Genomic DNA, 20,174 nt, shown 5'->3' on the forward strand with positions numbered 1-20,174 from the left:
CAGAGAAGGACTTCAGGAGGTGTGGGGTATGCGCTGTGCTCAGAAATGAATGCGGTGGGGGGTCGTCTCCCAGCATAAATCTACAGGCAGGAGCTGAGCTGACTTCACCCATGCAGGAGAAAATGTGAGGTCAAGGCATGTGCTGGTGCTGACTGTTGTGGGGAGTGGGGTGCTGGGGGTCTGTCTCTGCCCTCACCAGTCACTTTCTCTTCATGCCTCAGCCCAAAGTGGGTTTCTTTGTAGGGACTAGGGTCAGCTAGGACAAGTGGCCAGAGAGGGAGGGAGATCATCATTCCATGGAGTGTGCTGTGGGCTGCTGAATAAGCCGGCTTGGTGTGCACATCTTTTGCCTCTGGCTAGCCTTGTCCATCCTAGCAACATCTGGCCCTGCCCACAGGTGCACTGGGACCCCCAAAAATAATTTAGCTGCTGGGCCTCAAGGGTTCCTGGTCGGAGGGGGAAGGGACAAGAGCTGCTGCTCAACTCCTCTTGTTCCTAAGCCCCAGCTAACAGTGCAGAGCTCAGTCAGAGGGTGTGAGTGGGTCAGAGGGATGGAGAGGGTCAGATCAGGTGAAACTACAAGGTGAGGGGTGGGTGAAGAGGAAGTATGTGCACGCAGGCTTGGAGGAGGCATGGGGCATTAACAGGTTGTGGCACCATTGCAGCTGGTCAGGTTTCTGTCCATTGGTAGAGAGTGGCATGCTCATGGCACCATGTTGTTGCCAGGGGACTGGTAATGGCCTGTGTGGTGTGCAATCTCCTTCTGTGACATGATTCACTAGATCTCTGTGAGGATGTTCCTGAAAGCTTCCTGTACAGTGGTGGAGTAGAAGGCAGAGGTCTCAATGAAAGAAAGATGTTCTCTGCAAAGGCACGGGCCTCATCAGTGGGCACGGCCTGCAGATTGCACAGGTCACCCTTCTTGCCCACCAGCATGATGATGATGTTGCTGTTAGTGTGATCATGCAGCTCCTTCAGCCAGTGCTCCACATTCTGTTATGTCAGGTGCTTGGCGATGTCATACACCAGCAATGCCCCACTGCACCATGGAACTATGCCAAGCTGATGGTGCGGTTGTGCTTGTGGACAGTAGTTTCCCAGTCTTGGGCCTTGTTGATCTTGCTGTCCACCTGGATGCTGCAGGTGGCAAACTCCATGCCAATGGTGTTCGTCCTCTCTAGGTTGAACTCCTTGTGGGTGAATCGGTACAGCAGGATGCTTTTCCTAATACCTGCATCCTCGATAAGCTCCACTTTGAATAGGTAGTTGTACTAGCCTTCTCGGGTCCCATTGTCCTGGTGTTCCAGCCCACCTCTCAGTTTTTCTTTGAGCACACAGTGAGAGTGCCTGGAAATGGAAAGTTATAATGTGGTGCACTGATACAGATGCAGAATCAGGAGGGGGTGGGATGGGACAGATTGGAATAGCCAACGGTTGCAGAAGGTCCTCCTCTCAGCATCATGGCCCAGTTCATCTTGCAACCCTGGTTGCTCATAGGCCACCATCTGCTCTTGGAGACAATCAACAAGACAAAAGGCAGTGCACAGCCTTTGCCACCATTTGTCAAGCTCAGTTCCTCTATCTCAGCAGCAGGACACGTCCAGCCCATCCATGATGTCTAAGGATATTGAGACCTGAAAATACCATTAACTGGGTATCTGTTCAGCATGAACTAGGCAGGATCACCAAATGGGCTGGGAGGACTTTGAAAGCAGGCCACAGATAGGATGCCACAATTTCTATGTTCACCACCCTGTGCCCAGCACCTCCTGTGACACAGGCCTCTTTCTGTTCTGGGGAGTGCAGAAGGGGACAATTGGCACAAAGCAGAAGTGAACCATAGCTTTTAAGAAGCCTCAGCTGTGGGCACAGGAGCCTCAATCACAATATTCTTGCCACCAGGAACCTACTCCCCACATGCTCTCCACATTTCCACACTGTATTATTGAAGATCCTGGCTGTCCCCAAGACACACCTTCCGAGGAATAATTCTCTGACCTCACCAGCCCAGCAGTGCCACACATTAGTCTGAGGGTTCTACATACACTGTCCCATTGATTCCCTACAGCCATTAATAGACAGGTATGATTGTCCCCATTAAGAGTACACCAAGATTCTGAGAGATTCAATTTTTCCTCATGGCTTCCAAAGGACCAAGATAGGAATGAAGCCCAGATCTACATGAATCCACAGCCTGTGTTTTAAGCAGTTTCTCTGTGATGCCAACTCCCAGGCAGCACCCCCTTTTCTGACCCAAACTGGTGAAGACTTGGTCCCACTCAGTTGGGTTCCTTCATTAGCTTGTAGAAAGAAGTGTGTGTATGGACAACATCTTCTATCTCTTCCTTTCTCCCAGAGACCTATGGCATATGGCAAGGTGTAGGTAGTGACTAAACATTCGTTCATGCATTGTGGTTGAATTCAGACAACAAGGAAAAGGAGTTAAGATGTGCTCAATGCCAGACAAAGTACTTTGCATACATTAATTTACCCAGCCCTATTCTAATTGGCACTATTAGAATGATTCTTGACAGGTACTGTCACCTTTGGTACACACAGTTTCTTTGTTTCTGAGGCTGGTTACAATGGAATGACTCATCCACTGCCTCCCACCACGTGAGCAGTGGAACCTGGGATGTCCACACACCCATTTCTCAGTGGTGCTCCATTCACATCACATCATTGGCTTTCTGATTTCACAGTCAAATCTGGTTCCAAATGGCAGCCTTTCATGGCGTCCACTATGCTTTTTTGAAGTGTGTGTTTTGAGTAATTTCAGGTCACTAAGTAGCTCTGGAAGAGATGAGATGCACAAGAACACTCTTGGCCTCCCGTCAATGTATACAGACCGTCCATTTACTGGGAGGGGGAAGGTGGGCCCCCCCTGGACAGAACACTGGGCCCAGAAGGAATATAAAGCATAGGTGTGGACTTTAGAGCCACCGTCAGGGAAAAACTCACTCTCAGTGACCGTCACTGAGGTGGTGTCATCCCTCCCAAGATGAAGCTGCTGCTGTTGTGTCTGGGCCTGACCCTGGTCTGTGCCCAAAACCAACAGGGCCAGGATGTCGTGACATGCAACTTGGACATATCACAGGTAGAGTTGGGGGAGTGTAGGGAGTTTAGTCTTTGGGGGTGGTTTGGGATTCTGAAGCGAGGTGGCCTTCCTGGAGAGTGAGAGTTTTTGATGTTAGAAAAAGGGGGTGGTTTTTGACCTTGGACCAAGAGCAGTTGTACCATGTGGAAAGATGACAACCCTCGGGGACCTCCGTTCACACTGCAGGGACAGTGACAAGAGCCTTATGTGGGGTACCAGTCCACCTGTGTTCTAATTCCATCCTCACATCGTCACTATAAGGCTTGACCCATGGGCCAGAATTCAAGGATACAGGGCTCATGCAGTGTCCTGTTTCTTCTTTCTCTCCCAATCACTTCACCGTTTTATTGCAGATTTCAGGGGAGTGGTATACCATTCTCTTGGCCTCAGAAGTGAGGGAAATGATAGAAGAAAATGGGAGCATGAGATTGTTTCTGGAATACATCCAGGACTTGGATAACTCTTCTATGTTATTTAAATTTCATAAAAAGTAAGTATGGCATTTATACTTGGGGACAGAAGGTGAGTATCATCTAGGAGCTCCTCACAACCCCTGCCCTGCCACACACACATACAATCATACACATTCCTGTTGCACTTACTCTCTGGGCCTGTGTCCAAAACAGAGTCCCTTATCAGGCACTAATCCTGGACATGATCAACCTGAAGATCCTCTAGACTCAAAGATAAGAATTGCTGACAAGAATAGGTTTAACTGGGAGTAGAGGAGTTTGGGCAGAGGGGATCTGAATCATAAGTAGTGTGACAATGTAGTTTAGGTAAGAACATAAGATGGGGATCAAGAGCCTCGCTCTCTTGTGAAACTATGTTTTTCTAGTTTTGTGAACTAGGAATTTTATCTCTTTTCACCCCAGTTACTCCTTGGGTAAAAGAAAATAATCATAATTGTCTCCTACGGGTTTTTTCTTTTTTGTGTGAGGGCTGAATGAGGCAATGTTTGTACAGCATTTATCTGAGGTGCTGGCACATCTGAGCCCTCAGCCAAGTATGTAGACAGGTAGCTGGGGCAGTAGTGATAGTGGAAAGTGGCAGGAGAGGAACAGTGGTATCAATAGTTGATTCAATCATAAAGTAGCAATAGAGTAAAACAGGAAAATAAGAGTCCTTTAACTCTAAAAATAAGAGTTTTTAATAGTTTGTTGAAATGGCACACTCAGGTTACAGGTGGAGTGGGAGGGAGGCAACCCCTCAGTATCTCACTGGCACTGATCAGCTCATTCTGTTTCACAGCATCAACGGAGAGTGTGGTGAACTCACTCTCATTAGTGATCCAACAGAAGAGAAGGGTGTATACAGTGTTCCCTGTAAGTACACATTTAAAAATGTCTTTGTAAATTCTATTTACATCAACAAAAATTTACTAAATCCCAATATCTTTAGGATGGAGATCCATTTCTGATTAATCTTATTTAGGTACTATGCATGAGGACATTGAATAGCCAATATTCTCTAACTGTTTTGGGAACCTTGCTTGTAAAAGACAAGTCCTGGCATATAACCATGAGAATAAGATGGCCGTGTGGTCATATGTACCTCTGGCAACAAAGGAAAACTGGCCACTAAAACAGGAAATTGTTTGGAGAGCTCTGATTCCACGCCTGCTGTGATGGCTTCTGGAGGCCATTGCCTCAGCACCTTGGCTGGACAGGGTGCTGGTATGTAATACCAGCGGGATCCTTGACAGGACAGAGACACACAGTTGGCAGACATGACAGAGGGAGGTTAGTGAGCCTCAGGCAAAGTAATAAAAGGAGAGGTGCAGGTGTGTTTGGATTTCCTACCACTAGGAATCAAGATACCACAGGTTGTCATTTCCAGATGAAGACCCCGAGCCAAATGGAAGGCTTCAATATCACCTTCACCTCTTCCAGGATATGCACTTAAATTAGTTTTGTAAAAGAAAATAGGTAAAGAGTTTCAATTGTTTCCCATGGACCTAAGAAGTACTGACCTGTGTTCTGTTTCTTCCACAGATGATGGGTACAATACGTTTTACATAATTGAAGTCGTCTCCAATGAATATGTTATTTTTCATTGCATGAATTTTCAAAATGGGAAAAAAACCGATATGATAAAGCTGCATGGTAGAGTATTCTCATGGGGATATTCACATAGGAGAGGGCTGAAGTTATAAAGATTGTCGCAATATTCTCCTGGGCTCCCTGTCCTCCCCTGAAGAGAGGTCTTTACCATGGGTTACCCACAGACTTGGTGATGGGAAGGTGATGAAATCTCTCTCTGTGCAGAAGGACATCCTAAAACTGTCAAAGTCAACACAGGGTACAGCCCCTCCCTCACTTCTGCCTAAAGCACCAGTCAGTGCCATCCGTCCCCATCATCTGTCCCCTCTGCCCCAAGGGCCTCCATGACAAACACAAAGTCACAGTCATGACTGTCACTCTTCCCACAGCCCGAACCCCAGATGTGAGTCCAGAACTGAAGGAAAAATTTGAGGAAATTTGCCGAAACCGTGGAATTCAGAAAGAAAACATACTGGATGTAAGCAATACTGGTAAGTTTAGCTCTCTCTGGTTTCCTCTTCTTGAGTCCCTGTGTTACTGATTGGGAAAAGCAAGAGAAGGTAACACCTGCAATGGGTCCCTCTACCCTACCATAGAAAATCATTCCGTTTCTCACCTGGAAATAAGGGGCTGGTGGTTGACTGTGCTTTGTTCTGACTCTACAGATCACTGTGTCCAAGCCCGAGGGAGCCCTGGAGCCCAGGCCTCCAGGTGGGTGTGGTATGATGGGGTGTGTGGTGACCCAGATATCACTGCCCTCCATGACCAGTGGTGCTTGACGCCCAAAGGGTACAATACATACATTTGGTGAGGAAGCTTGTGGGGTGAGCTTGAAATATGGAGTTGGGGGTTGTGGTTCAGGAGCCACTCCTTCATGAGCTTTACAGCTGATGATGTCACAACTGAAAGGAAGAAACAACTATGTGCACCTCACAGGGTCACTGAGTGGATGTCCTTCTGCTGAGAAGGCCTCGGAAATTGATAATGTTCTAAAATCATTAACACTTAATATTTGAAATCAGGCAAGAGTAGCAGGGTGTGAGTGTGAAACTCGAATACACTTCCAGGTCTTGTCCATCTTCCAAGGCCTTGCCCTTGGGCTCACCCTCCAATTTCTGGTAATACAGTCTTCCTTTCATCTCTGCACATCCTTAACTTCTGACCTGAAAGTCGACCTCCCCTTTGTGCCACAGCTGCAAAATATCCTCATGTGTTTCCTCTCTCAGCTCTATTGTGGGGCTTTTCTCAGGTAACATAAGGGAAAATCTTAGCATGTAGCACTTGCATAAAGCCAGCATTTCATAATGGTAACTATGATTGTTGCCATTCTTTGTTGACTTATAAAAAATTCTGCAAAATCTTTAATGCTGAGGATGGCACAACCAACCTGGGGTCCTCCACTGAGTCCTCGCTGTTTGTCACATACCCATTTGAGGGAAGCATAAGCTGGGAACATAGTAGAAAAGGAAGAGTCATTCCCCAGTGCCCTCTTTCTCCATATTCTCAAAAGTAGTATGGGTGAGAGAGCAGGCTGTTACCTGCATCTTCACCATTGTTCTCTGTAATGGAAACACTGTTTGCCTTCAGTTCAGTCCAGGAAGTGCTTAATGAGTTTCTGGGTGCTCTCTCTCCTCTGCTTATTTAGTGCTGAATGAATGCTTCTTTCCACGGTCCTCATGTCTTCTTGTGACAAGTACTTTGACCTGATCTTCAGCACTGTGGTCCAGGAAGGCAGTATCTCTGAATCTTCAGGATCTTCTCTACATGTCTAGGAACTCAACTCACCAAAAATCAAGGGTTTCTTCAAATTTCAAATTGTCTATGCCATTCCCGGCAGAACTCTACCGTGAATAACACATCTTTCTCCCTGATCAATAAATCATGTATCTTGCAGTCAGTTCTGTGTCTGTGATTGTGCAGGTGAGAGACCTGGTGCTGACAGCAGGCCAATGAGGGGATCCTTGGTCCTGTTCCCACAATGGTCCTCTAGCTTCTCAGAATCTTCCTGGTTTGAGGATTCTCAGACCTCCATGGTCATTCTCTGTCCCTGTGAGCGCTACCTGCCCATTGATTTGCCTGTTTGTTAGTGACCCGAGAGAGGCAATAAGGAGCTGGCCCACAGTTTGTCCCATCCTGGAATTCTCCTTCTCAGTGCAGCATGAGGGATAGATGCTCTGAGGCTGACCCAGCTTGCCATGTGTCAGGTCCCAGGCTCTACATACGGCTTCTCTATACCGCTAGGTTGGGAGAGAGTGTGTGTCAGAAAACCTTCCTTACCACTGCTGGTATCTCCTGTTCACATCTTCCGTGAGATGTTAGTGTCCCTAAATATATTAAGAATATAAAGTTCAATTGAAATTGGGGTGGAGGACCCTTCCCATTGTGTAGAGGTGCCTTGTCAATGTAACAGTACCCTTGCCGGGCAGGGCTACTTTGAGGGTTCTCACTGACATGGAGTCACAGGATTTCAACAACATTGTTTTCTCCTGGTATGTTACACTTAGTCTTATACCCATGAACAGTGATTGATTTCCCTTGGGAAGGACATCCTCCCCCCAGCCCATACCCAACCCTAGGGCCATTTGTCCAAGATTGCACTATGTCCATGCCACTGATGCTCCATTTCCTAACAGATTTCACTATCAGCAACATAAATGCCAGTTTCCCTCAACAAATTAAAGGGAATGTACTAGATCCATATTAGCATGGTTTGATCTCAAAACAATTGCTGAAGGACACATATGTGCAGCATGATGCAAATCACATAAATCTTAAACAACACAGAGGACAACAGGAAATATCATTTATGGACCCCTGTGCATGTGAAAATGCAGCGCTTCAGAACATGCACACTTATCACCTGGGGACCCTGATGAACTGCGAGCTCTGAGTCAGCAGGTCTTGGTGGCCTGTGAGACTCTGCTTTCTAACAGGCTCCAAGATATGACAGTGCTCTCTACCTTGGGTGGTGTGACTAGCATGAAGGGACACTGTGCTTCTTACCTTCTTTATTTTAAACAGATTTTATTTATTTTTAGAGAGAAGGTGAGAGAGGGAGAAAGAGAGGGAGAGAAACATCAATTTGAGGTTGCCTCTCGTTCACCCCTTACTGGGGACCTGGCTTGCAACCCAGGCATGTGCCCTGACTGGGTATGGGACTGAGGTTCTTTTGTTCCCAGGCCGGCAATCAATCCATTGAGCCTCACTAGCCAGGACTCCTTCTTACCTCCTTCAGTGCATCAATGCCTTGGATTATTTTGCTTCACCTGAGTGGTGGGAACTCTCAGTTGTACTCCTGGACTCCCATAACTTTAAGATATTCTAGCCCACAAGTGGTTGTTAAAATAAGTGTTTCCATGGAGACATGAGGGCTGGCACCTCCCATTCCACTGTCTTGTTCATGACAACCCAGGTTGGTGATTATTTCATGGAAAGACACAGGTGGAGAAAGACACTGCATTCCACTCTGAAATTTGATTTTCCAGTATATCGAATAACCCAGAAAGAGAATGAAAGTTACGGCGAAATCAGCCTTCAGTGGGAGTGATGCCACTGCTTCTTGGTGCACTTTGCTCAGGGATGGAGGGCCAAGCTCACAGTCAAGTCTCATGGTGTTGGAATTGCCCTGCCTGGTTTCAGATGCCGTAACCCCCATGGTTAAAGCTGAGTCAGAGTTGGGACCATAAGCGACTAAGGAGACAAAGCTTATCTCCCTGGCCAGGGCGCTGCCCCTGCCCACTTTACTTTACAATGCTTTACCCTGAGTTTGACCAGTTAGCCAATGACGGGTAACATTCCTCAAGGGAGGAACAACCTAAGACAGGCATGGTCATGAAAAAGGCCCACAGGGAAGGACTTGGGGGGCTATAAGAAAAGGGATGATGGACCCTCGCCCCTTGGCTTTGACATAGCCTGAGTCCTCATTCTGTCTGCAAGAAATCTCCTAACCTCTTGTCTGCCTTACTTCCCCTGCCTGACTTAAGCCTGCAACAATGACAGAGGGCGGTGCAGTCCTGTGCTGGAAAGGGCAGATTCCCAGGGGAATCTGGCCTAAGAAGGAATGCATACAATCCTGTGAAACCTGCTTTGTTTATACCCTCAGCTTAAATGATAAGGGTCCAGGCCTGAAATGAGTTTGTTTCCCAAAGTTTTATAGCCCTTTAATTAACTGACAGTAACTCAGAATAAGCCCTCAAGTTCTTTATATGTTATCTATTGTTTGATCCTTACTACCTGACAATGATTATGAGCTTTACCTGAATTCCTGTGTAAAATGAACTTAATAAAAGCCCATGGAGGAAAAGGCTCTTGGCCCTTCTTCTTTGAGAGATTGTCCACCTCTCCTCTGCAAGCAGATCATGTCTTAGTAGACTTACTCTCATTTGTGGCAGCTCGGGGGATATACGGGAGGAGCCCCCGCACACCATGGGGTATTTCCCACCATGACACTTAAATGCTAAATTTTTTCTTTTTAATTTTTAGTTCTGTATCACCCTGCTATCACCAATCTGTCCATCAACACATTCTTAGAATTGAGAATAAATTGAGTTGGTTAAAGAAAGAGAAACAATGCTGTTGCAAAGAGCACCACAGAATAAATCCCAAACGCAGGCCATTGTGAATGGGATTGCTCACTAGGACATACATGCTCAGTTCCTTCTGAGAGTTCCCTCTGCCTGTGCATCAGAAATACAGTGAGGAAGCTCTGGTCTTGGCATCCAGCTGGATGGGAGAAATGGGTCCTGCAGTAGTTTCTTGATGGTGAAGGAGTAAATCACCAGGAACTTAGAGGCCAAAATGCCGAGTTTATTGTCCTGCAGTTCTGGGGGTCAGACATCTGACACACAGCTCCCTGGACCAAAACCAATGAGCCCCGTGTCTGTCAGCATTCTCAGATCATCTTCTGTGTCCTTTCTTAGAATGTAACATTTTCTCCTTGGTAGTTTTCTTGTGTATTCTTGGTTGTTAATTGCTATGTACTTTCCCCGGTTTATTTGTTCCACAGTGTAAAGTTTGTATGTTTAGCATTAGCAAGCTGGACTCAGTTTAGAGGAGCCCAATGTAGTTGGCAACTTTGAAATGATCATACTTGGAAGGCAGGTGAACATATGCCTTCTTCTCTGCATCAGACTTGAGCAGGCTGTTGGCCTTGGCCACGTCAGTGTCGTAGAACTCCCTCACAGCCTGTTTGGCCTGGTGCTTGTTGGCCTTGACACCCACAATGGACACACATGTGCCGTTCTCCTCCGTCTTCTTCATGGCTCCCTCATGGACAGGAGGACACGATGATGGCAGTTGGTGAAGCCTGTGTCTCCTGGGGGCGGAGACTTAGGCTGCCTCCTGAGCCACAATGTTCGACCGGGGAACAATTGGTGGCATGCAGATGTCCTTGGTGTGTGGCTTTTTACGCCTTTCAACTGTTCTTTTTTGTGTGTGTTCAATGCCTATGCTTTGGAAGGGGCAGGAGCTTCCTTTTCTCTGTTAGCAACATGTTCATGAAAAGGTTGTTTGTTTTTTAACGATTAGGTATTATCATGAGTTTTTTGCTGCTATAGGGAAATGCTGTTGATTTTGTAAGTTGAATACTTTAGCAACGTTGACGAATTTTTCAATCATTGTAATGAAATTAGTTCCAATACTTTGTAGACCCTTGGTTTTATACATATATGGTCATATTGTTACAGAGAGTGTAAAAATACCTGTTCTGACACTTCGGCTTCTCTCTCTCTCTTTTTTAATTCTCCTTGTAACTTTAGCCAGAACCAACAGGTATACGTAAATATTCCAAACATAGTTTCTATCCTGGAATTGGTATAGAACTAAGGTCCAACCCACTGACTATTTTTGTATTGCCTATTTGCCAGTAAATGGTATTAGGAACACTATTTTCCACCCCAATGGAGCAAATTTACAAAAATTTTATTCACAAAGAGTACATTCCTCTTATTAATACATCTGTGTTTCCAAAAAAAGTTGTAGTCAATGTTCTATTTTGAATTTTATCAAAAATGTGAAAATTTTCTTTATTATTGTGTTAGTACCTATATAATGCCTTAATTTTTCCTCTTGTGTTGCAAGAGGAAAAAAATGCGGGTATTTCCTGCCCAGGCCTACAGAGAAGGACTTTGCTGGCCTCTCCTCTGTACCATGGCATTCTGCTGACTGCTCTTTCCTCTGGAGATTTGCGCTTCATTGTCCCCCAAATACATGAGTGTCTCAAGTTGTACTCCTCAGAGCGCCTTCTACAAAATGAACAATAAAGTATCGAATTGTGAGATTCAGGAGATATTATTTTTAAAGAATATATTTATCTATGTTTGTTAAAACGGATAGAGGGAGAAGGTGAGGGAGAGAAACATGGACATGAGGGAGAAACATGGATCAGTTTCCTCATATGCACCCTGAGTAGGAACGGAACCTGCACCTGGACACGTGCCCTCTCCGGGAATCAAACCAGTGACCTTTTGCTTTGCAGGATAATGCCCAAGAAACTGAGCCACACTTGTCACTGCTCAGGAAATCTTTTTAAGTTGCCCTGTTACTGCTCCCCTTCAATGATTTTCAAGCTGAAAGTAGGATTCTTAGATAACTGTCAAATAAACTTCCTGGGTAAATGTCAAGCCAGGACACCCTGAAGCTATCTGGCATTTCAAGGGCAACACGGGAGACTCCAGATCTCTCTTCCCAGCTTCAGAGATCTGCCAGCTGAGGACCTCATCCCAGGGCACACTTGAGTTGACACTGTCTCCTCCTGGAGCAGGCCCATCAAGAAGATACCAGCTGTTGTCTTACTTAAAAAAAAAAAAAAGAAATGTCTTTTATGGGCTATGCTAGTACAGTTGTCCCATTTCCCCCCATTTGTTCCCCTCCACCCTGCACATGCCCTGCCCCTTGCATTTCTCCACCCCCTTAGTTCAAGTCCATGGGTTGTACATATAAGTGTTTGTCTTCTCCATTTCCTATACTATTCTGAACCTGCCCCTCTGTTTCCTACCTACACTTTATGCTACTTATTGCCTGTACCTTTTCCCCATTTTCCCCTCCCCTTTCCCCCTGATAACCCTCCATGTGATCTCCATTCTGTGATTCGGTTCCTGATAAGGTTGTTTCCTTAGTTTGTTTTTTTTTTTAAGGTTCGATTGTGGAGAGTTGTGAGCTTGTTGTCATTTTAATGTTCATACTTTTGATCTTCTCCTTTTCCTGAGATAAGTTCCTTTAACATTTCCTATAATAAAGGCTTGGTGATGACGAACTCCTTTAACTTGACCTTACCTGGAAAGCACTTTACCTGCCCTTCCATTCTACATGAAAGCTTTGCTCGAAAGAGTCATATTGGATGTAGATCATTGCATTGCATGACTTTTGAGTACTTCTTTCCAGCCCCATCTTGCCTGTAAGTTTTCCTTTGAGAAATCAGCTGATAGTCTTATGGGAACTCCTTGTGGGTAACTGTCTCCTTTTGTCTTGCTACTTTTAAGATTCTCTTCTTCCTTTTACTCTTGGGTAATGTAATATGATGTGCCTTGATGTGTGCTTCCTTGAGTCGAAAATCTTTGGGACTCTCTCAGCTTCCTGGACTTCCTGGAAGTGTATTTCCTTGGCCAGAATAGAGAAGTTCTCCTTCATTCTTTTTCCAAATAAGTTTTCAATTCCTTGCTGCTCCTCTTCTCCTCTGACACCCCTATGATTTGGATGATGGGATGTTTAAAGTTGTCCTGTATGTTCCTAAGCCTCTCCTCATGTTACTGAATTCTTGTTTCTTCATTCTGTTCTGCTTGAATATTTATTTTTTTATTCTGGTCTAAACCATTGATTTGAGTGTTGGTTTCCTTCTCTTCACTCTTGGTTCCCATATTTCACTTTTCATAACCTTCGCTTTTTCCTCTATTTTGCTACCATATTCTGGGGAGTGGCCCAGGAGGGAACAATAAGGACTGCTCATCTCTGGGCTGGCTTTCAGTCATTTCCCTCACTACCTATAAGCAAATTGGGTCCTTCTGGTGCTGATTCCCAGATGGGGAGGTTTGTGTATGTCTCAGGACCTTGTAGGTCTTTGAAACAAACTATCCTAGAGACTGGGATTTCCCTCCACCACCTCAACACCTACAGGTTTTTTTAGTCTGAGGCTTTGAGACTTTATTTCCCTGCACTGGAACCTGGGTTGCACAGTCTTTCTTGCTCCTCAGTTTATCCCTCTGGTTCATCTGCTTGGAAATGTGAGACTGCCCACTCTGCCAGCTGACACCGGGCGTGGTCTACCTGTTGCCTCCTTGCCTTGAGTCCTCTGCACCCGGCTGACAGTCTCCAACCGTTCTACCACTCAGGGTGAATGTTTCTTCTGTAACTCCTTAATTGTTGGACTTCTGTCATTTCTGGTTGTATTTAAATTTGTTGTTGTCATTCTTTTTGTCATGGATACAGACAAAGTGTATACACCTGTGCTTCCATCTCAGCCAGAAGTCAGAGTGTACAAGTTTTATGGACTAGTCATGTGGCTCTCAAATGTTATACTATGTTAAATAGGTCTCTGCCACCCATGAGATACCAGCTGTTGTTCTTAAAAGTCAGGGCTTTTGAAACATTGTTCTGCTGCTCACAAATGCCCTCTGATGGCTTTGATTGGCTCCTGGAGGAATAGACGGTTGCTGGCTGACCCCTTGGTAAAGAAAGACAGAGGACGGTCGTGCCTGCCAGCTGAGGAGAGAACTGCCTGAGAAGAACTGGTCGGCAACACAAGCAGCCATGGCCCACCTACCTGGCTTCCCACAGGCGCCTTCGGATTCCCAGGGGTCAGTTACACCTGAGTTGTTATATACAGTTTCCCTCAGACACCTGTGAGCACTGAGGTCTCTTGACTCTTGTGAGATACTCAGCCTCAGGTACCTGCAGGTCTTCCCCAACCCACAACATTCCATCCCTGTTTGTCACCTCACACAGAGGACTCCTCTAAGCCCCAAGCATTAGGCAGTTCTCTTTTCCCACGTTCCTTGAATGACCTCTCATCTTAATTCTTTATAACCTGTACCCATTTCCCCTAAGGTAAGTGCAATGAAGCCAAGGTGTTGATTTTGTTCCCTCCGTGGCCAACACCTGTAACAGTTCTTAGTCTCATACACAGAGGCCATCCACGTGCATTGACTTCAACAGTGGGCCTCCCAGACCTGCACAAGAAAGCCTTGTGACTTATGTGACCAGTGGCATGGGAACATGCCTATGTCATGTGCACCAGGATTGTTTAAAGCTCTCTGGGTGGTCAAAAGTGCAGCCAAGTTGAAACACATCCATGTAAGGATGGGATGCATTGGTTTTGCTTCTTCTCTCTAAAGGAGAGTCAAAGAAGTGGAGCCATGGTGATAGGGTGTCTGGAGCTGCCCCGCACAGCGCTCTGGGTGTGGGTCATAGCAGGTGGATGATCACATATTGGCCCAGGTACTCAGAGAGACTCCAGGGAATGGCTTAGGGCCCCTTACAGATGACCTCTCCACCACCCCTGGCTCAGGTGTATCTCCGATGTATTTGGGCATGTACTTGGAGTGGGTATTACCTAGAGCCTGAATTCATGCTCCGAGGACATCTGCAGGAGGCCTGTGGTCTCTTGGTGCCTGAACATGTGAACCGCAACTGCCTTCTAGCAGGTGCTCTAAGAAAGAGTCAGGTGTCCTGAGGCCGAGACTGAGCTGGTGTTAGGAGTCCATGGAACACTTTGAGAGGCCTCTTTTAGAAAGCCTAGGACTTGTGCTGGCTTCCCCAAACTCTCTGCTGGTGAGAGAAGTGAGCTGGGCGTAGAGTATGAAGGAAAAGACAGCCCCAGGAGGCTGTGGGGAAACAGGGAAGTATGAGGCTCCCACAGGCCTCCCCAAGGGATGCTTTTAGCATGTGTGTGTCTCTGCACATTGGCTGGAGTTGCAAAGGTTAGTGTTAGGGCCTGTAGGGGCCCTGTGTTGACAGAATGTGCATCTAGTGTGTGGGTGTTAGATTCAGTCCACAAATGTGTCTTGGAAACACCAGTATTTGCTTATCAGAACTCAGGGCCCATGTGGGTGAGTGTAGAATCTGGACCAGGGTCTGGTGGTCAAGTAGGATGCAGCTGGAGGTGTGTGAATACTTTGGAGTCCCCAGTTGGACACAGCAAACTCCTCTGCCTTTAGGAACTTAGGAAGAAGCATCTCCTTTAAAGGCCCAGGCCTCATCCCAGCCTCCTGTGTGAGGCCTGTGTCAGTGTGGGGCTGGGTTAGGTCTGTCTACCAAAGATAGGCATTTCCCTGATCAATATCAGAAATGAAAAATCACGTTTATAAGAATCAGAGGTTCCATGTGCAAATCCTAAGTGCAAAGTCATTTCCTATTGTTAACAGTAGCTTACTGAGGTACAATCAACATTCAGCTGCACATATTTAAATATAATCCTCACCCTGACCAGTGTGGCTTAGTGGGTTTGGTATTGCTCCATGGACCCAAGGTTGCTGGTTCAATTCCTAGTCCCTTCCCCTTTCCTTGAAGATAGATAAATAAATAAAGCTTTAAAGAAAGGAAGGTATAAATTTGATAAGTTTGTAGAGGGAGATAACCATGAAACCATCAGTACAGTCAGGACAGTGAGTTTACCCTTCCTTCCCTGTAGTTTCCTCTGTGCCTTTGTGATCCCTGCCTCCCTCCCTCTGTGCCACCCAAAGCTCCAGGCAACCACCAGTCCCCTTTCTGTGTCTAGAATTTGCGTTTTGCAGAGATTATATAAATGCAGTTTTCAGTGTGTACTTTGTTGTTGTCCTGCCTATTTTCACTCAGCATAGTTATTCTGACATGCTTTCATGTTGTGTTTATCAATTGCCTCTTCCTTCCTCATTGTTGGACCTTGTTTCCTTGCATGGGCATACCACCAAATATTTACTCATTTCTGTTGATGGACTTTTTCTTGGTCCTTGTTTTCAGCAATTGCAAAAAAATTCCTTTGAACGCTCATGTACAAGCGTCTTCATGAGTATATGTTCACATTTCTCTTGGGTTATACCAAGGAGAGGAATGGCTGGGTCACATAATAGGTGTTTGTTTAATTCTTGGAAGAAGCTCCCCTACCTTTCTATAGTGATCATACCATTTTACATTTCCATCAGGTGTGAGGGAGACTTCCAGTGTTTCTGTTCCTCACCAACGCTTGGTAGTTTAAGTCAGAAAAGTTATAATGTGTTATACAAAACCGAAACTCCCAACAATTTCCTACATCCAAGTAAAACACGTAAAGTGCCTGATTGAAAACAGTAAGGTAATGTTCTCACACAGAAGGCTTCCCACACTGCTTCTTCATCACCAATCACCAACCGTGTTGCTTTGTGTTCCACAAGCCTATGATGGTTTTCTTAGAATGTCGAAGACACAATCACATTGGCTGATGATTCTGATCCTACCCCTTTATTTGGCATATAAATGAAATTTTCCACACAGATGTTTAAAAATGTTGCATTGCTTTATATTAAATGTAAACATAAGTTGTTTCCCAAGCAATTGTCTGAAACCTTATATTGAGAGATACAAAAATTCAATGAATATTTGGGCGTTAAGAAGGAAACCTGGGTAGGAAAACATTCTGTGGCACATCACTTCATTTCTCCTTCTCTCTCTGTCTCTCGCTTACTATTTTTCTATATACAAAACACTGAGATCTTGCTTTACTGGGAAACAGGTTTGTGACCAGACAAGGAGACGAGACATAAAAGGGCTTCAGGAGGGGTGGATAATGTACTGTGCTCAGCAATGAATGGTGGGTGGGTCGTCTCCTAGCATATATCTACAGGAAGGAGCTGAGCTGACTTCACCCATGTAGGAGAAAACGCGAGGTCAATGGCATGTGCTGGTGCTGGCTGTATGTGGGAAGTCGGATGCTGGGAGTCTGTCTCTGCCCACCTCACTCACTTTCTCTTCATGCCTCAGCCCAGAGTTGGGTTCTTTGTGGGGACCAAGGCCAGCCAGGACAAGTGGCCAGAGAGGTAGCGAGATCATCATTCCTTGGAGTGTATGTGGGATGCTGAAAAAGCCTGCTTGGTGCACACATCCTTTGCCTCTGCTGGCCCTGTCCATCCTACCAACCTCCCTACCCTGCCCACAGGTGCACTGGGACCCCCAAAAACAGATGCAGCAGCTGGGCTTTGAGTGTTCCTGGGAGGAGGGGGATGGGACAAGAGCTGCTGCTCAACTCCCCTTGTTCCTAAGCCCCAGCTGATGGTGCAGAGCTCAGTTGGAGGATGGGAATTGGTTAGAGAGAGAGAGAGATTCAGATCAGGTGAAACTACAAGGTGATGGGCGGGTGAAGGGCAAGGATGTGCATGCACGCTTGGAGGAGGCAGGCGGCGCTAACAGGTTGTGGCAGCACTGCAGCTGGGCAAGTTTCTGTCCATTGGTAGAGCGCGGCACACTCATGCCAGCACGTTGTTGCCAGGGGACTCGTCCTGGACTGTGTGGTCTGCAATCTCCTTCTGTGACATGATTCACTAGATCTCTGTGAGAATGCTCCTGAAAGCTTCCTGTACAGTGGTGGAGTCCAAGGCAGAGGTCTGGAAGAAGAACAACTTGCTCTCTGTAAAGGGCACAGGCCACGTCAGTGGGCATGGCCTGCAGATGTCACAGGTCGTACTTCTTGCTCACCAGCATGATGATGATGTTGCTGTCAGCTGGTCACGCAGCTCCTTCAGCCAGCTCTCCACATTCTCCTATGTCAGGTGCTTGGCGATGTCATACACCAGCAGTGCATCCACTGCACCACAGTACTATGCCAAGCTGATGGTGCAGTTGCCCTTGTGGCCAGTGGTTCTCAGTCCTGGGTCTTGATGTTCTTGCCATCCACCTGGATGCTGCAGGTGGCAAACTCCATGCCAATGGTTCTCTTGCTCTCTAGGTTGAAGTCCTTGTGGGTGAAGCGGTATAGCAGGTTGCCTTTCCCCACACCTGCATCCCCGATGAGCCCCACTTTGAATAGGTAGTTGTGCTAGCCTCCTCGGGTCCCATTGTTCTGGTGATCCAGCCCACTTCTCAGTTTTTCTTTGAGCACATCATGAGAGTGCCTGGAAAGAGAAAGTTACAAAGTGGTGCTCTGATACTGATGCAGAGTCAGGAGGGGGTAGGATGGGTCAGAGATGGAATAGGCAACAGTGGCAGAAGGCCATCCCCTCAGCATCATGGCCCAGTTCATCTGGCAACCCTGGTTGCTCAGAGGCTGCCATCTGTTCTTAGAGACAATCAACAAGACAAAAGGCAGTGCACATTCTTTGACACCATTTGTCAACTTCAGTTCCTCTATCTCAGAAGCAGGACACCTCCAGCCCAACCGCTATGTCTAAGGATATTCAAACCTCAGAATACTAGTAACTGGGTATCTGTTCAGTGTGAACTAAGCAGGATCACACAAGGGGCCGGGAGGACTTTGGAGCAGGCCATAGATGGGATGCCACAATTTCTATGTTCACCAGCCTGTGACCAGCTACTCCTGTGACACAGGCCTCTTTCTGTTCTAGGGGGTGCAGAAATGGACCATTGGCACAAGTCAGAAGTGAGCCATAGCTTTTAAGAAGCCTCAGTGCTGGGCATGTCAGGATGGGAGGGGTAGGACAAAATGGCAGCCGAACTACAACCCGGAAGAGATGGCTGACATCAAACCAGGGAACCACCAATGATAGATTGCCACTTTGTTCAAGGAGACCAATCCCTAGCCCCCACGTAGAGAGCCAACCAGAATCTGGTGCATAAAACCCCATCATATTCCCTGCTTAGGTGCGATTTCCCCGGACCCGCTATGCGGACCGGGGAGCCTCGCCCAGGTGCACAAACCCCAATAAAGCTCTGTACTGCCTAATTTTGTGGCTGATTGGCACTTCTTCCTCAGTGGAGCCTAAGAAAACCTTTCATTTGGTGCCAAAACCCGGGAGGAGTTGTTGTCTGCTGAAGACCACTCCTCTCCCTACTCCCTGAGGAGGCCTCGTGGCCACCCCACCAGTCTGGACTAAGAACCAAGGTAAGTGCCATTGCCCTTACATTTCTGGTCCCCAAACACTGATTCCGGGCCCCCATCTCCTGGGAGAGACTGCTGTCCCACCAAATTGCAGTGCTGCATTGGGGTGACCCTTCCAGGAGAGGCTGCTCTCCCTCTGCTGAGGGGCTCTAGGCACCAGAGGAGACGTCCCTGGGCCTAGATCCTCATTTTTACCAGACCGGATCAGCAACTTGAGTTGAGGGATGCCGATTCCCACTTGCTCATCCTCATGGGACCAGGAATGGGGGGCAGGAGTCCAAACCAAACTCTAAGTCACCTCTAGGGTGCCTCCTGAAAAATTTGCCAGCTATTGATCTTAGCCTCAAGTGAAAACAGCTGATTTTTCTAACGGCCAGGCCATTATATCAGCCCGATAATCGTGAAACCTGGACTCGTGAAGGTACTTTTGATTTTGTTACCCTTACTGACCTAGATAGTTTTTGCAGACGAACTGGAAAATGGTCTGAGGTCCCATACATTCAGGGCTTTTGGTCCTTGCACTCCCGCCCTGATCTGTGTGCCCAGTGCTCCACAGCTCAGGTTCTCCTGGCCTGAGGGAACTCTGACCCATACGGCCTCCTAAGCCCACTGCCCCAGAACCCCCTTCCTCCTTTTCTGATTCCCCTGAAGATCTTGCTTCTCCTCCTTATCAGCTCCTGCCAAGGACTACTCCAGCCCAGGCCCTTCCCCCTCAGCCTGATCCAGCCCTGGCCCTCCCTTCTCAGCCGGATTCTTCCCCTCCCTCTGAAGACCTTTCCTCCCTAGTCAGCTCACACACCTGCTCTCGCCTGAATCTAGAGCCCCTAGATTCCCATATTTGCCCCCTCTGGGAAGTGGCAGGAGCAGAAGGTATTGTTCAGGTCCATGTCCCCTTCTCACTAACTGACCTCTCTTCAATTGAGAAACGCCTAGGCTCTTTCCACCCCTAACAACTGTAATTCTCAAAAGGAGGGCTCTGCCTTCCCCTTGCCCTTCATCTCAGGCAGTCAATTACGATAAACTCAGAGAAGTCACCCAA

At 46.8% G+C, this 20,174-nt stretch overlaps 1 protein-coding gene and 2 pseudogenes across 1 annotated transcript; 1 reads left to right on the plus strand and 2 right to left on the minus strand.

Annotated features, from left to right (window-relative positions):
• Nucleotides 1-566: 566 nt before the first annotated feature.
• Nucleotides 567-1,505, minus strand: LOC112306486 (ras-related protein Rab-11B pseudogene; annotated as a pseudogene).
• Nucleotides 1,506-2,926: 1,421 nt separating this feature from the next.
• Nucleotides 2,927-18,702, plus strand: LOC112306253 (major allergen Equ c 1). The gene is made up of 7 exons (XM_053921688.1): nucleotides 2,927-3,097; nucleotides 3,451-3,587; nucleotides 4,349-4,422; nucleotides 5,092-5,202; nucleotides 5,529-5,630; nucleotides 5,805-5,850; nucleotides 18,642-18,702. Exons 1-7 carry the CDS (start codon nucleotides 3,002-3,004, stop codon nucleotides 18,685-18,687), a joined length of 612 nt encoding a protein of 203 aa, XP_053777663.1. The 5' UTR covers nucleotides 2,927-3,001; the 3' UTR covers nucleotides 18,688-18,702.
• On the minus strand, nucleotides 17,410-18,564 carry LOC128779641 (ras-related protein Rab-11B pseudogene; annotated as a pseudogene).
• Nucleotides 18,703-20,174: the final 1,472 nt, after the last annotated feature.

Source organism: Desmodus rotundus, chromosome 1 (genome assembly GCF_022682495.2).
Source record: "Desmodus rotundus isolate HL8 chromosome 1, HLdesRot8A.1, whole genome shotgun sequence".
Lineage (NCBI taxonomy): Eukaryota > Metazoa > Chordata > Mammalia > Chiroptera > Phyllostomidae > Desmodus > Desmodus rotundus.

Excerpts from the sequence above, each read along its gene's own strand:
- LOC112306253 (XM_053921688.1), top strand. The coding sequence starts at position 3,002 with ATGAAGCTGCTGCTGTTGTGTCTGGGCCTGACCCTGGTCTGTGCCCAA. Across the intron at positions 5,203-5,528 it reads CGATATGATAAAGCTGCATG|CCCGAACCCCAGATGTGAGT; the intron begins GTAGAGTATTCT and ends CTCTTCCCACAG. Across the intron at positions 5,851-18,641 it reads CCTGGAGCCCAGGCCTCCAG|GGGGTGCAGAAATGGACCAT; the intron begins GTGGGTGTGGTA and ends TTTCTGTTCTAG.